Consider the following 15,207-nt stretch of genomic DNA (forward strand, 5'->3'; position numbering starts at 1 on the left):
CTGATGATGCCTGTACATTTGGAGTTTGCATGTTCTCCGCGTGGACTTTTCGCCGGTTTTCCCTCCACATTTAGAAATATGTGTGTAGATTGTTTGGCTGCTATACATTTCCACATGCAAAGCCACTTCGTTGAGCTGTCATTTGTGGCCAGGTGGCTTCTGGAAAAGAGTCACACAGCTCAGTGGGCCATAGCTGGTAAAATAAAAATAGTGTGTAGCTTGATAATTGTTTTTTTTACCCTTTTATCTGGCAACAAAACTGACACCTTTTTTACGAGGCGTCATGTTTGCATAGACCACAATACCTAAAGTCATAATGCAAACAAAAAACATAACTCTGATAATGAATGCACTGTCCTTGAAGTTGATTGGTCCACACCCGAGACAGCTTTCCTTAGAGCCTAGTCTCATATGGGTTGGACCAGATGACGCCAAAAGGCGCACAACTCAAACAGCACGATGTCTGCTCGCAGCAGACATCGTGCTGCTCGCAGCAGACATCGCGGCTATCGCGATTTTCACCTGAAGACGGGCGCCTGTGTTGCGTTCGCAACGTCGTGATTTATTTTGTTTTATCAGAGCATGTTTTTCTTGCATGTTCGGCACAAGTGTAGAGGTGTTACCTACCGGGGTGTAGCAAGCCATTACGTTGCGGTGTCTACATCACGGTCCGTGCGTGGGGTGTCTACATCAACGTCCGCATACAGCCCCGCCCCTCGGGGGGCAGTTGGGTATATAAGGCGGTGCGCGAGAGAGCTCGAGGCAGTCGTTGGAGCAGAAGAGCTGGTGAAGACTGAAGACCAGCTAGCTCACCACTCACTCACTCAGTCACTCACCACTCACTCACTCAGTCACTCAGTTACTCACCACTCACTCACTCACTCAGTCACTCACTCACTCAGTCACTCACTCACTCAGTCACTCACCACTCACTCACTTACTCAGTAACTCACCACTCACTCACCTACTAAGAGTACCAGCTAGCTAGCCCTGGGACTACCCTGACTCGCTGCTCTTGTAAGAGCCGAGCAGGGCAAGCCAGGGGCGACCTCAGAGCAGCGAGGTCTGTGTCCTTGTGAGGGCCAGGCTCGTGTGGCTGAGGGTCAGACCTGAGCCGAAGCTGGGCCTGGTGAGTTAGCCTCTATAGGATGGTCTGGGCTAGAGGGGTGTAGGAGCTAACGGGGAAACGTTAGCCGAGGGACACGGCCTCGGATAGACCGGGTGAAGGGGCCGTTACCCCTTCCAGTGTTAGGGTGTGCTACGTACTGTATAGTACCCATTTGTTAATAAATACGTGTTGCCTCCGTCAAACGTCTCCTGCGTTACTTACGCCGTTACACAAGTACTGTGTGGTTATGATAATTTGATTCCTTGCAAAAGGTTGCTATTTGTTGTTTGAACATCTTAACACTTGTTGTATTGCCAGAAAGGGTAAAACCTATACTTGAAACTGGAAAAAATAAAAGGTCCCATTTAATATTGTTCAAGAAACACAGGTTTCATGAAGCGTAACATTTCCGGGGTGACCCCCCCCCCCCCCGCCCGCCCCCACTCAAAAAGGAAGCGCTTGGGCTCGAGGCGCCTACCATCGTGGGGATGATGTCGATCGGGAGTCGGATATTTGACTGCGTGTGCATCTTCGCACGCCCAATTCACACAGGTTTTCTGCATCTCCACGATTTGCCACCACAGCGGCACGCTCGGCTTATGCTATATTTGAGTTTGCCTTGAGTAAACAAGAACAGAATGTGTAATTAGTGGGGGGGAAGTGGAGGAAGGAAGATATATTATTTCAAAGCCTAGCAAGATGCTAAATCTTAAAAATACATTTTTCATATTTGTTTTATAATTATTATTAATAGGCATGTCACGGTGCGTCGATTCATTAAAATTATTCTTACAGTGGTAAGGATACATGCATAGAATTGCGTGCATAAGGATACATTATTTGGGAGCAAACACTGGTTTATATAAAAAAAGGAGAACAAGCAAGAAACAACACCGATGAGATAACAAAAAGACTAAAAAGTGTTCACAATTAAAATCAAATCGTGACGATTCATTTAATTAGTAGGAGGTAAGTGTGTGGGGGATGAATCATTACATGCCTATCCATTAAATAACATTAACAAAACCTTTCACTTATTATAGAGAAAACATTATAAAAATTGATTATTAAAAATTCCACTACCATAAAACGAAGGTGAAATACTCTTTGTTTTTTTTCGGCAAAGTCACGTGGATAGAAAATTAACAGAGCACGACGTTTCGATCGCAACACAAGCAACCGTCATCAGGCGAGGCAAACGCAGCAGGAGAACTGCTGACGCAGGAGAACGAGCTGCAGCAACAAGAGGTTACATCGCCTTCAGGTGGGCTCAACCCAAGAGTAAGTGGGCGGAGCTAGAGATGGAATTTATACGTAAATATTTTTAGGTTTTTTCGGTAAAGTCACGTAGGTAAAACATCAATTTTTGTTTTATTTTATTTTCATTAATTTTGATGTTTTACCTACGTGACTTTACCGAAAAAAACTAAGAATATGATTCCTTGCAGTCAAGAAAGCTTCAAATCTAGAATTATACGTAAATGTAAGAGATATTTTATTTGTGTGATATTGACGTGGAGGTCTTTCCTATGAGGAACAATTTGCATTCAACAATAATTCACTCGCGCAAATGAAGGATGCGTGTGTTGAGTGCGGGCTGTTACGTTTAGTGCACGAGAACGGCACGAGTGGTGTGCGATGGTGACAGACTTCCCATGGTCGCTTTAAGCATCCAGCATCAGCCATCATAGGGCAACGGGCTTTCGTGGTTAGGACCCAGAGTTCTGTCAGACCCATGAGACTTTCGTGGCTGCAGAAGGCAATCCTGGATTTAAAAAAGAAACCCACCGTGGAGCAACTTCAAAGGCCCCCAGTACTGCCCGCCCTGCCAGACATTCCGCATTGTAACCCACGCGCAAAGATTACGCAGCATTTGCATTCAATTTATAATCAATTATGTGCAATTTGTCTTACCGCTGAAAAGCCACCGTTTCAAAAACTTCGTCTCACAAAGACTTAAAAAAAAGAAACCCTGTACAATTTTGTTATAGATTAGTAACAGAATGTTTACTTTCCAAGTGGGGGAGGGGGGAGGTCATGGGTTCAAGTCACACCACATGCATCAACTCTCGATTTACAAAGGATACAATGAATCGCACTTCAGTGGGCCCCTCACCTGATTATAAAGGTTACCCATTGAAACAATACAATCAACACTTACCTACAGCACTTAATGAACACATTCGTAGGCACGGGGAGGCTGGGAAGGCACGTGTCCTGCTTCGTGCCTCTGTCAGGTGTCGCTTGTGGCTCTATAAAAGCTGTCTTCCAGCCAGAGGTAATGTTCAAAGGTAGAGTTTGTCGGCAATGATTGATCCATCGAGATCACACGAGGGCACTAACCTCCCAACCCTCATTTACTGTGGGGAGCACTGGGCTCCAATGACCTTGGAATAACCAATAAGACCTTTTAGATTTTACATAGACAAGCTTTTAAAGAGCGCTCTTTATGACGTATTAAAGAAAGACGTACGATCTGAAATCTGATCTTACGTATATATATATTTTCACCCACCGCTTCTAGGACCTTTATCCACGAGAATATATCCCGCTGACAAATGCATAACAAAAGAAAATTAAGCTACCGGTATAGCAGAACATTTGAATAATGATTTCAGTCATTGTCAATCCACTGCTGGATAAAGTCCTCCCCAGCCCGTGTCAATCAAAACAAGAAGACGAGGCATTTTTTAAAAAATAAATCGGTAAAAAAAGAAAAACCCTCAATAATTAAAAAAGTAACGAAACAGTCTTTAAAGAGCCGCATGCGGCTCTGGAGCTGCAGGTCTGCCAACCCCGAACTCTACTCTACCTTCTATCATGCTGTTCAGTGTGGGTTTGCTGAATGGAGAACCAATGGCCAGTTTGGATATCACTTACCACTGACGTTCGCTGGAATGGAAATTAGCGTGCTGGGTGCACTAACAACTCCACCACCATTTCCCCCCTAACCCCCCCGCCACACACATTTGAATGTACGATTACATTTTAACGAATTCAATATCATACTGGAATATAAATACCGCACCACGTAGCACACAAAGTACAGCTAACTCATCATACTGAGGTCAAAGTCAATGCTCGACTTATAGAGCCCTTTAATACACGGTGCTGACTAGTTGAGCATTGAAATATTCGTTTTTAGTGTAATATTTATACCTGTTACATCTGTCAGTGTTTATTTCACGAGTGGCATTGAACGGTGTTGAATCCTACTCCGAGTTTGCTTGTAAATCTACTCATCGATGATGTATGCACACGAAGTATTCATAATAATTCACAGCAATTTGTCCACAACTTCACCCACTGCTGGATGAAGTGCCTCGCTGCACCGCATCGGCCATTACGGTCGTTTGACCGTACGTCATCATGCCGGGTGAGTGTCGGTTGGTGAAGAAAGGATCCCCGGATCGGTTCAGATATCACTCACTGCCTTTGGCCCAGAGTCCAACTCAGACGGCGTGGGGTTCGTAGCGCAATGCGCCAACCCCTGCACCGCCGACGCACGCGTTCAAACTCAAACGGCTCCGTGAATCCAAACTGTGGTTTTAATCGACGTGAATAACCGATTGTGTCTCGGTGAAAAGGGGGGCTGTCGTCTGTGTCTGAGAACGTGACGCAGTGCCTTTGTGGCAGCCAAATCGAACAACGGCACACTAAAGCTCCGGCTTCATTACCATGTCTGATTGCCGACGCGCCAAGGGTAATTTAAGATGCGCTGATGCCCTGCGGTGGTGTTGGCCCACTGAGGGCCCAAAGCAGAAACAACTTTTGGGGACCACCCCCCACCCTCCCCCCCCCACGGCCACCCCCACCCTTCATTAGCATAAACTCCTCACGAGATGACAGAAGAGATATAGACAAGAGATAGATATGTAGCGAGATGAAAGAAGAGAGATGTAGATGAGACAAAGACGTCGTGAGATGAGAGATGTGGAGAAGAAACAGAGATGGAGTAAGATGAGATTAGAGATTCAGCCAAGACGGGGCTGTGAGATTCATCTGCTATTTTACACTTATTAAGATCTTAATTCGAGCTGACATTAGGTAGAAACTATTTTAAATTTATCCGAGGCCCCTCAAGCTACTTGGGGTCCGGTGCATTTGCTTACTTTGCTCATGCCTCGTACCTCCGCTGCCCTAACCCGTCCAAACATCTGAAAACAATGAGAACATTCACTCGGCAATGCAAACTAGCCGCGTGCATTTTACTCAGCACGTGATGTGTGGTTGGTATTGCCCAGGTCCTGATCGATCGTTTTGCCGTGGCAGTTTCTCATCAATGTTTGAAGGCACAAGCCGGAGTTTGCGGAGGACCGCGGCTCCCCTAGTGACCAGGACCGTTCCGCGAGCAGCCGTCCCGAGCGATAAACAGCAGCCCCAAATGCCCACGCAGGTTGGTACTTGCGAATCAATATTATGGCCCTGATCCTGTGGGTGGAAATTCTACACTTTCACGACAGGTTGAGTCTCTCCATGAGACAAGTGCTGTTGGCTTTCCACATCGTGGTAGTCATTTATGAACCCACATTTCAAAAGATGTTTCATTTTAAAGCCAATTCAGTGAGGTGTTCAGAATATCTAGCTGCCACTGCTGAGATACTCAGCTTGAATCCGGGTTTCACCTGCCCATGATTCAATTGGGTTATCAAATGTGGCGAGTTGACGGTTTTCCGCACCAGTCAGCAATGATTACACAGAAATTAAACAAATAAAAACTAAGCATTACATACGTTTTGACATTTACTTTGATTATCATCCAGCTTTGAGAATATTAAAAAATATCGGTCTGACAACCATGCGACAAGCATTTTTCCCTAGCAGAGCACGCGGGGAGATGCAGAATCCCCTCCCCCCCCCTTTGTGTGGAGACAACCAAAGTCATTTGAAGGAACTTCAGAAGTATCTCTGTGACATCATCTTCCGTGGGCCGCTCTCTAACACAGGGTGATGCACTGCACTGCGAGCCTTGTCTCACGGCGTGATGGCGACAGCACAGTTGGGAAAAAGACAACGCGTCCGATAATTATCCGATTCGGCGCACGGTGCGTGGCAGCGCTTAATGATGTCGCTTAACGTGCACGAGTCTGCCGATCGTACCTAAGTCCATCCATTTCCTCCATGTCGTCGAGGGTGATCTCCCCGTCTCCCAGGAAGACGTAGAGGAGGCCATCTTCTCCGAAGAGCAGCTCTCCTCCCAGGTTCCTCCTGTGCAGCTCCGCCACCTCGACCATCGTCCGCTCGGACGTGGGATCCACGCGGTTGGCAGATTTCCTGCAAAGCGGCAAAGCACAGCTCACTCGTGCGGGACGCTGCCGTGTCGCGACGAGGAGCAAACGCGACTGGACTTGCAGCGCAGTCGCCTCCAGTTCAGTCCGACCTCCCGACCCGGGGAGTAAGAAGCAATTGGAAGGTTTCTTAACACCCCGCCCCACCCATCCACCCACCTGCGTCCACCTAGCAATGTGAACGAGGACACGACAGTCGAACGGGAGCTCGCGTGTAGTGGGATCAAGTGTGGGTACGCACGGCTCGTACAAGACGTCTGGCCACTACGGAAGAGTGGAGCTCTATAGATGGTTGTAGTGTAAGCTCTATAGAGCTCTATAGAGCTGCCTGTAGCGGTGGCGAGAGCAAGCAATTGCAGTGCTGCACCTTTACCATAAGCAGTCCTCTCATGAGCGCACTGCTCCCCGTGTGTTACATCGTCAGTGGTTGTCAACCATCGCATGCTTCCGGTCACGTTGTATGGATCAGCACCGTGATCAGCGGCGAGGGAAATACTGTGGTGCGGAGGATGGCGGTGGAGAGGCGTGCGTGTGGGGCCGTCTATAAATGACGTCACGCGATTTTTGACGATTTTTGACCCCCCCCCCTCGTCACACGGCGTCACAAAAAGTCAGACGCCCCCCTCAAAGATGACGTCACAAAGCTCTGCTTCCCTGCCCCCCCCACCAAAAAATAAAACGTGCTTCAAATCGCTTTAAACTATTGTCATTGTAGTGTGTATTTAATGTGGCGCTGCACTCTGATGTTGTAGGAGAAAACATTTATTACGAAGTATATTTAATTAAGTAGAACGTGTTGTCCATATTTATTTAAAGTTGCGCATTTTGATGTGACGTCACATTTCTCAACCCCCCCCCCCCCATCGTCACGCATCGTCACAAATGTCTGACCCCACCCCCCCGGGTGCGTGACGTCATTTATGGACGGCCCCTAATGAGAAGTGCAAGGTGCACCGTCCAATGCAGTGTGGTGCAACTTTTGGTTTCTGGAGCATCCAAATTGTGACCACGTCTGTAGACGCCACACGAATGAGGGGAAATGTGCATCGCAATAATAAAATGTATTTAGGGAGCAGCTGATGAGTAGCGGGCTGGCTATCCCGGCAGAGAAGGAAAGTAGAGCATTGTGTACGGTTAACCTCTTTCACGCCGTACGTAGCCAACCGTGTTAATCGGAGGTGCGGGGGGGGGGAATCAAGGAGAGAGTAATGTAAAGATGCGAACGAAAGTAATTCACACGGAGAGTTAAGAGAAGAGAGAGAGAGACAGACCTTGAGAGAAGAAAGCAGAGGAGAAGGAGAGGACGAAGCTAGGTTAGGCCCGCACCGCCGCTGAGGGTCTCGGTATCAGTGTGGGCAGGGGAAGTTGTAGACCACGTAGATAAAATAACTTAAAATGATTAACTTTTATTTTACTTTTATTAATGTAAAATTTTTACCTACGTGACTTTACCGAAAAAACCCTAAGAATATGAATCCTTGCAGTCACGAAAGCTTCAAATCTAGAATTAAGTTGTAGACCGTGAATGTGACCTTTGCAAGTCCATTCGGGATTGAATCAGGAGCGAAGTGGCAAGATCTGTCGAGGATGAGGATGAAGGTGTCTCGTTTATTACAGACAGGGTGAGGGGGCTGTGTGTGAATTCTAGATCACTTCAGGGTTGGGAGGCGAGGAATTCGGTTAGACCACTACGGGAAGACATTCAAAGTCCACGTATGAGGAAAATATGAAGCAATACGTGACGATCGCTGAGTGATGGGATTGGTGTATTTCTCTGTTACACACTGTTTGCTTGCACGCATCTTGATAGGCGCTCTTATTTACGAATGCACATTTTGTACCTTTATCAATTTATTAGGTAATGAGTTTTGAACGATATAGAATGGCATGCATTAGCTTGCTCAAGAAAATTAAACGTTACCGTTTAAATACAGTATCGTTGTCACTGTTTATTGGTCACTCGGCCAAATTCACATCTGATGGAATGCTAATTATGTGGTGTTATTTTTGGTGCAAATGCCCTATTTCCATTAACAACAAAGGGACAAATCACAAAAAGTTATATTTTCTAGTCGCCTTGTCAGCATGTGAATCTGGCCTATTGCACACTCACACTACTTTATAACTGAGGTCAAAATAGATGGTACGTAGTTACACTCAAGTACGCGCATGCTCATGCAGCTAAATGGGTTAAGGCCACGTCGGGGAGTTTCAATTATTGACATCAATGGCCTTACGTTCAGCGCAATCTCTAAAACCCCCGTTTGAAATTCCCAGAAAGAGAAAAAAAACCCATCGCCGGGTAAACTGCACGCCGTTAACGATCCGTCACATTCTCTTGACGCTGGTGCCGATGGTTCTTCCGGAATTCAATTTACTTTGGTAACTGGAAGTAGTTGTAGGCAGCGGGTTCTGGTTACGGGGTGGAGCTTCAACAGCCGCAAAAGGCTGGTGTCGCGACACAGCCAGCGAAAAGCCATTCCATTAAGGCCCTCTCTGTGATTGCCAAAACGTCGAAAAATGGCAATTTATTGGCTCCGATCGATGCAGGCGGCGTGGATGTGCTGGCCGTACACTTTTCCTGCTGTTGAAATCTTGTGGCCGCGCCGCCACTAGGATTTCTGGCTCTCACTTAAGCCACTGACAAACCATCACTGGCCTTCGTCTGCGCCAGCATCTGAATGGAAACGTAGGGAACTTTTTCAAGTTGCGGTGGCAGAAATACCGCCCGGTACGCGTATCTAGACGACAGTGGATACGGGCTTTGTGTGCAATACACAGAGTAGGCTTTGTGCCCATGGCATTGCTCAAAATTTTTAAGTACAGAAATGATCCACAACTGAATAAAAAATATATATTTTAAAAAATGCTTCTCAGCTATATTTTTGGCGATTCTTGACAAGCTTCTGCTTGGTTAAATATTGACGGATTTATTGCAATGTGCTGTAACACGGGGATCCAACGGAGATCAACATAAGTGTGGAAAGTGCATAAGAGCATTTTTGGTTCATATCCAGAGTGTTCGCTGTCAGATTCATAGTTGGGGGGGGCGTCGTCGGCAGGGTGCGAATAAAGACTTCACGCGCACGCCTGTCCCTCTCGCGTGACGAGGAGTGACAGGGCTGCCACCACTTCAACAGGCTGGGGGTGGTCACGGCAGAGTGACAGGCAGCTTAGAGAAAGGGCAGGTCAACAGCAAATAGGGCAGAGGCCACGTGCCTACGTAAACGTATATATATATCTCTGTAGCACTCGCTGCTTGCATTTTGTGGATCATCACAATTTTAAGACAATAATATGGACTCTTAATGACGTTCTCGTGATCTTCGTTAAGTGTTTGTCTAAGAATGTACAACGATGATGGTGACGATTAACCAAGTGACGGTGAGTCAGTCTGTCAGTCACAGCGCTGTAGTGAGTCAGTCTGTACTGAGTCAGTCTGTACTGAGTCAGTCTGTAGTGGGTCAGTCTGTAGTGGGTCAGTCTGTAGTGAGTCAGTCTGTCAGTCACAGCACTGTAGTGAGCCAGTCTGTAGTGAGTCAGTCTGTAGTGGGTCAGTCTGTAGTGAGTCAGTCTGTACTGAGTCAGTCTGTAGTGAGCCAGTCTGTACTGAGTCAGTCTGTACTGAGTCAGTCTGTAGTGGGTCAGTCTGTAGTGGGTCAGTCTGTAGTGAGTCAGTCTGTCAGTCACAGCACTGTAGTGAGCCAGTCTGTAGTGAGTCAGTGTGTAGTGGGTCAGTCTGTAGTGAGTCAGTCTGTACTGAGTCAGTCTGTAGTGAGCCAGTCTGTACTGAGTCAGTCTGTACTGAGTCAGTCTGTAGTGGGTCAGTCTGTAGTGGGTCAGTCTGTAGTGAGTCAGTCTGTACTGAGTCAGTCTGTACTGAGTCAGTCTGTACTGAGTCAGTCTGTACTGAGTCAGTCTGTAGTGGGTCAGTCTGTAGTGGGTCAGTCTGTAGTGAGTCAGTCTGTCAGTCACAGCACTGTAGTGAGTCAGTCTGTAGTGGGTCAGTCTGTAGTGAGTCAGTCTGTACTGAGTCAGTCTGTAGTGAGCCAGTCTGTACTGAGTCAGTCTGTAGTGAGTCAGTCTGTAGTGAGTCAGTCTGTAGTGAGTCAGTCTGTAGTGGGTCAGTCTGTAGTGAGTCAGTCTGTAGTGAGTCAGTCTGTAGTGGGTCAGTCTGTAGTGAGCCAGTCTGTACTGAGTCAGTCTGTAGTGAGTCAGTCTGTAGTGAGTCAGTCTGTAGTGAGTCAGTCTGTAGTGAGTTAGTCTGTAGTGAGTCAGTCTGTAGTGAGTCAGTCTGTAGTGAGTCAGTCTGTAGTGGGTCAGTCTGTAGTGAGTCAGTCTGTAGTGAGTCAGTGTGTAGTGAGTCAGTCTGTCAGTCACAGCACTGTAGTGAGTGAGTCAGTCTGTAGTGAGTCAGTCTGTAGTGAGTTAGTCTGTAGTGGGTCAGTCTGTAGTGAGTCAGTCTGTAGTGAGCCAGTCTGTAGTGAGTCAGTCTGTCAGTCACAGCACTGTAGTGAGTGAGTCAGTCTGTAGTGAGTCAGTCTGTAGTGAGTCAGTCTGTAGTGGGTCAGTCTTTAGTGAGTCAGTCTGTCAGTCACAGCACTGTAGTGAGTCAGTCTGTAGTGAGTCAGTGTGTAGTGAGTCAGTCTGTAGTGAGTCAGTGTGTAGTGAGTCAGTCTGTAGTGAGTCAGTCTGTAGTGGGTCAGTCTGTAGTGAGTCATTATGTACTGAGTCAGTCTGTATTGAGTCAGTCTGTAGTGAGTCAGTCTGTAGTGAGTCATTCTGTCAGTCACAGCGCTGTAGTCATACAGAGTCTGGGCTCAATCGGACAGGAAACCGAACTGGGATCCATGGTGATTATCTTCTTATTATTCTTTCGTACGGCTGATGTAGACGCAGATCAACAGCTGCAATGTCACATTCAGGTGCTCAAGGCAGACAACCATAACAAGAGCAGTCGTGTATCCCTGTATTTGTGGATCGGGTAATGCATCGTAACATATTGTTTTGTCTGATCTGGATGACTAAAGTCGCACACTACCGGAGAGTTTTTCATTTTCCATTTGTGCGTCAGGTGTATCCGCATCTGCCATGGTTTGTGCGGATGCGGCTTAGGGTGGACCATGAGCTTTGTGGAAGATCAAAACCAGGGATCTTCTGCGTTGGGTAATTTCACAAGGTGTTTGCGAGTTCTTTTGAACTCCAGCCAGCTTTCCAAGCTTCATCGGGGTTGAACTCATGGTGATTATGATTATGATGAGCTATGAATGACCCGTGACCTTTGATCCCTTGATTAAAAAAAGCGCCAAGTGTGAATATTTTCACCAAGCTAATCTTATGCGGTTCTGGAAATGCCTCAAGGGATGTATGTGGAGTTTTCCAATTTCCTTTATATGGCGATGGGACTTGATTTAACAAAAAGGTGATGCAATGATGTGTGATGCATTTTTTGGAATACATTTTATAGTTGCACCATGCATGCCCTCCATGAGGGCATCATTGCCACTGGCAGCATTCTTCATACTGTAAATGGGGTGTTTCATCCAAGTTGTGCATTCTGGCAAATAAATAATGAACAGCAGAATAAATATAACCGTGAAAATGGAAAGTATAATGTAGCGTGAAAAGGCAGTGCCATGCAGAGTCGAAATCAAAATATGGAGAATTACATTTTTATTTTATTTAAGATGCTGCCATGGCATAATGGTTTGCACATTGGACTTGCAATCCAGAGGTTACCGGTTCTATTCGATCTCCAGGTGCGGTAGTTTAAATTCACCCCCCCCTCTCCCCTGCTCATCTCCATCTTTTTCGAGTGGTGGGGTAACGTGTGGGTACATCCACCTGGCCAGTGGCCAAGATACGTTCGAGAGGCTATCAAGAACTCCCTCGAGTGAGAGTCATTGTGCCCAATAGGGACGTGGGTAGCCGTTCGTAGGGCTCCACCTTTATATATATCTTTTTTTTCCCCGATGAGAACATTTCAGGATTGATGTTCGAGGCCAGGCAGAGTAGACGCATTGGATTTTGTTTTACTTTTTTCATTTATTCCAGAACAAATTTCTTTAATATGATTTTTTTTCTTTAAACTAGGGGACACAGAGAGCTCCAGCTGAATTACTCTGTGATCACCGGCACTAAACAACTTGCCAGGAACAATGCTGGCTGTTCAAGCATGTGATGTAATAGTTGTCATTTCATTCAAAAATGTAATTGTATTATTTGTATGTTATGCTGCAGGTCATTAAGACTTTGCAAATGCTAATTGCATCATCAGACACCCTTTGATGTAAAGGTTTCAGCAGGGAATTGTCAGTAATCCAGCGTGTGTTTTTTCGTGCATCAATACAAGAGGGAGTCAACATGTTTTTTAGGACCGAACAACACCCACGCGGTGTAATGATTTACATGTTGGCCGCTTCCCTGTATTGTCTCTGTGACATTCGGTTGGCAATGGATTCAGAGTTCTCGGTGCGTCGCTTGACAGTACTGGCCCCCCTACTCCCCCGCTCCACCCCCCCCCCCCACTGTTCCACCCCTGCTCCCCACCCCAGGGAAGCTAACAGTCCAACTAACCGATTCAAATCTGTGAGCACCAACTCTACGAATCCCACTGTCAAACGCGCAAGCTATAATAATAATAATAACATAGCAAAAAAAAACGAATCCACATTGCATAACGTCTTTGATTGGCATATAAAACGAGGGCAAAAAAAAAAGGTCGGCGCTTTACCTCGACAGCGTGAATTCGGAGACGCGTAGGATGTGGTCGTGAGGCCCCATTCCACCGCCGGCGCGGTTCGTGGTGTAGGACACGTAGACTTTCCCATTGCGCTGGAACCCGGGGTGGAACACCAGGCTGAGGAGACCCCTCTCGTCCAGCAGCTGTTCGTCACAGCGCGCACGCACGCCAGCGTTCATGGCCGTGTGGCATTCATTTCATGCCGGCTGTCGCGACTTATACGCAAACACGGGAACATTTTTTTTTTTATGTTTCGATGCCGGGAAAAAAAAAAATTCACACTTTGTAAAAAGACGAAAGGGATAAGTTTGCACCTCTTTGCCGTCGTCACTCTTTGGAGCGAACGTTCAGCCAGAACAATGGCCAATTTGTAACTGACAGCGGAAATTGATGTTGGCAACCTTAAATTGGAGGGTGAAGGACGTTTATATACAGGAATTAATGAGTGCACATCACCGTGGAAGCCAGATGTATGCACACCTTATACAAACACAGGTTTTATGTAAGCGACGCATGTTTTGGTGGTACTACGTTGACAGTGGTGCACAAAGCGCAATTAACACACGAAAAACAACCTCACATTCATCATCACACACATTCGTCACGAACACTGGCCTAAAAAGGAAAACAATATATAACAGGCAACGTTTTAGGCAATGGTCCTTCTCGATGAAACATCTTCATAGCCCTTCATCGTGTGCTATGCATTTTAAGGCCATAGGACAACTGATGAATGTGTTGAGTTTTTTTATTTATATATAATCCACATATCATTGCATTGCACTGGTTGGAGAAAGATGAAGGGCAACTTCTGATACAACCCCACTTCCTCACATAGAAGCACAGCGCCACTTGATCACGAGAAGTGTAATTATATCTGGCGTCTACTACACCACCAGTAAAAATAAAATCTTTGCAGAAGGAAGATTTGCAAACACACGATATTCACCATGAAGCTGATTTAAAAGTGTCTGTATATCATCATGCACAGTGGCATATGGAGTACTGTATAGATTTTAAAAATAATAATTAACCCTTTTAAAGCGCATCTGAACCGGTGATCACAAGGCGCTGTACAAAACAGACACAGAGGTTCACAGCAACGCAATTCAGAATGCAGCGGGTGACTTTGCACCATACACAGCGGCCATGGCCAGCTCCAGCAGTCTGCTGGGCCGAGTCAACGATAACTGCCTCCTAGTGCTTGGGAGGGATGCTGTGTGTGTATTCTGAGCGAGAAGTTAAACGTGTTCATTAACCCGTTCGGTTATTTTCTGCCCTCATTTGTTGACTTGCCTTTTTTGCATTTTATTGCAATGATCATCTTCTTGGTTCTTTCGGTAAAGTCACGTAGAATGGAAATAATAAAATGATAAAAATAAAACATAATAAAATAATTCTCACGACGTTTCGGCCACAACGCAAGCAGCCGGCCTCAGGTGAAGAACAGGTCTGTCGAGAAGACCGAGTCGTAATGACCTGTTCTTCACCTGAGGACGGCTGCTTGCGTTGTGGCCGAAACGTCGTGAGAATTATTTTATTATGTTTTATTTTTATTATATTATTATTTCCATTCTACGTGACTTTACCGAAAGAACCAAGAAGATGAATCCCTGCAGTCACGAAAGCTTTAAATCGCAATGATCTTGTTTTAGTGTTGAAGTTCACTCAATCAGGGCACCGAAATGCAACGGAGGGTGTGTGATCTCGGCGAGTTTATCGCTGCAAGTGCAGGATGATCAAATTGGCAATGACACCGCAGAGCAGTGGTTTACTGACACGATATCAATGTATAATAAAAAATAAATAAAAAAAAACAACTAAATGAAATCACGATTTCGATTTAAAGCTTTCGTGACTGCAGGGATTCATCTTCTTGGTTCTTTCGGTAAAGTCACGTAGAAGGGAAGTAATAAAATAATAAAAATAAAACATAATTAAACAATTCTCACGACGTTTTGGCCACAACGCAAGCAGCCGTCCTCAGGTGAAAACCAGGTCTCGAGGACGGCTGCTTGCGTTGTGGCCGAAACGTCGTGAGAATTGTTTTATTATGTTTTATTTTTATT

The 15,207-nt window shown here is 45.9% G+C and overlaps 1 protein-coding gene across 1 annotated transcript in view; it reads right to left on the bottom strand.

Moving 5' to 3' along the window:
- Positions 1-15,207, bottom strand: part of HHIP (hedgehog interacting protein) — a 152,422-nt gene that overhangs the window by 97,824 nt on the left and 39,391 nt on the right. Inside the window, exons 5-6 of the mRNA XM_078863009.1 lie at positions 13,130-13,281; positions 6,209-6,382 (exon numbers count right to left, since the gene is read on the bottom strand). Coding sequence (XP_078719135.1) covers positions 6,209-6,382; positions 13,130-13,281 — 326 coding nt within the window. The remainder of the gene's footprint in view (positions 1-6,208; positions 6,383-13,129; positions 13,282-15,207) is intronic.

The sequence above is a fragment of the Lampetra fluviatilis genome, chromosome 15 (assembly GCF_964198595.1).
Source record: "Lampetra fluviatilis chromosome 15, kcLamFluv1.1, whole genome shotgun sequence".
Lineage (NCBI taxonomy): Eukaryota > Metazoa > Chordata > Hyperoartia > Petromyzontiformes > Petromyzontidae > Lampetra > Lampetra fluviatilis.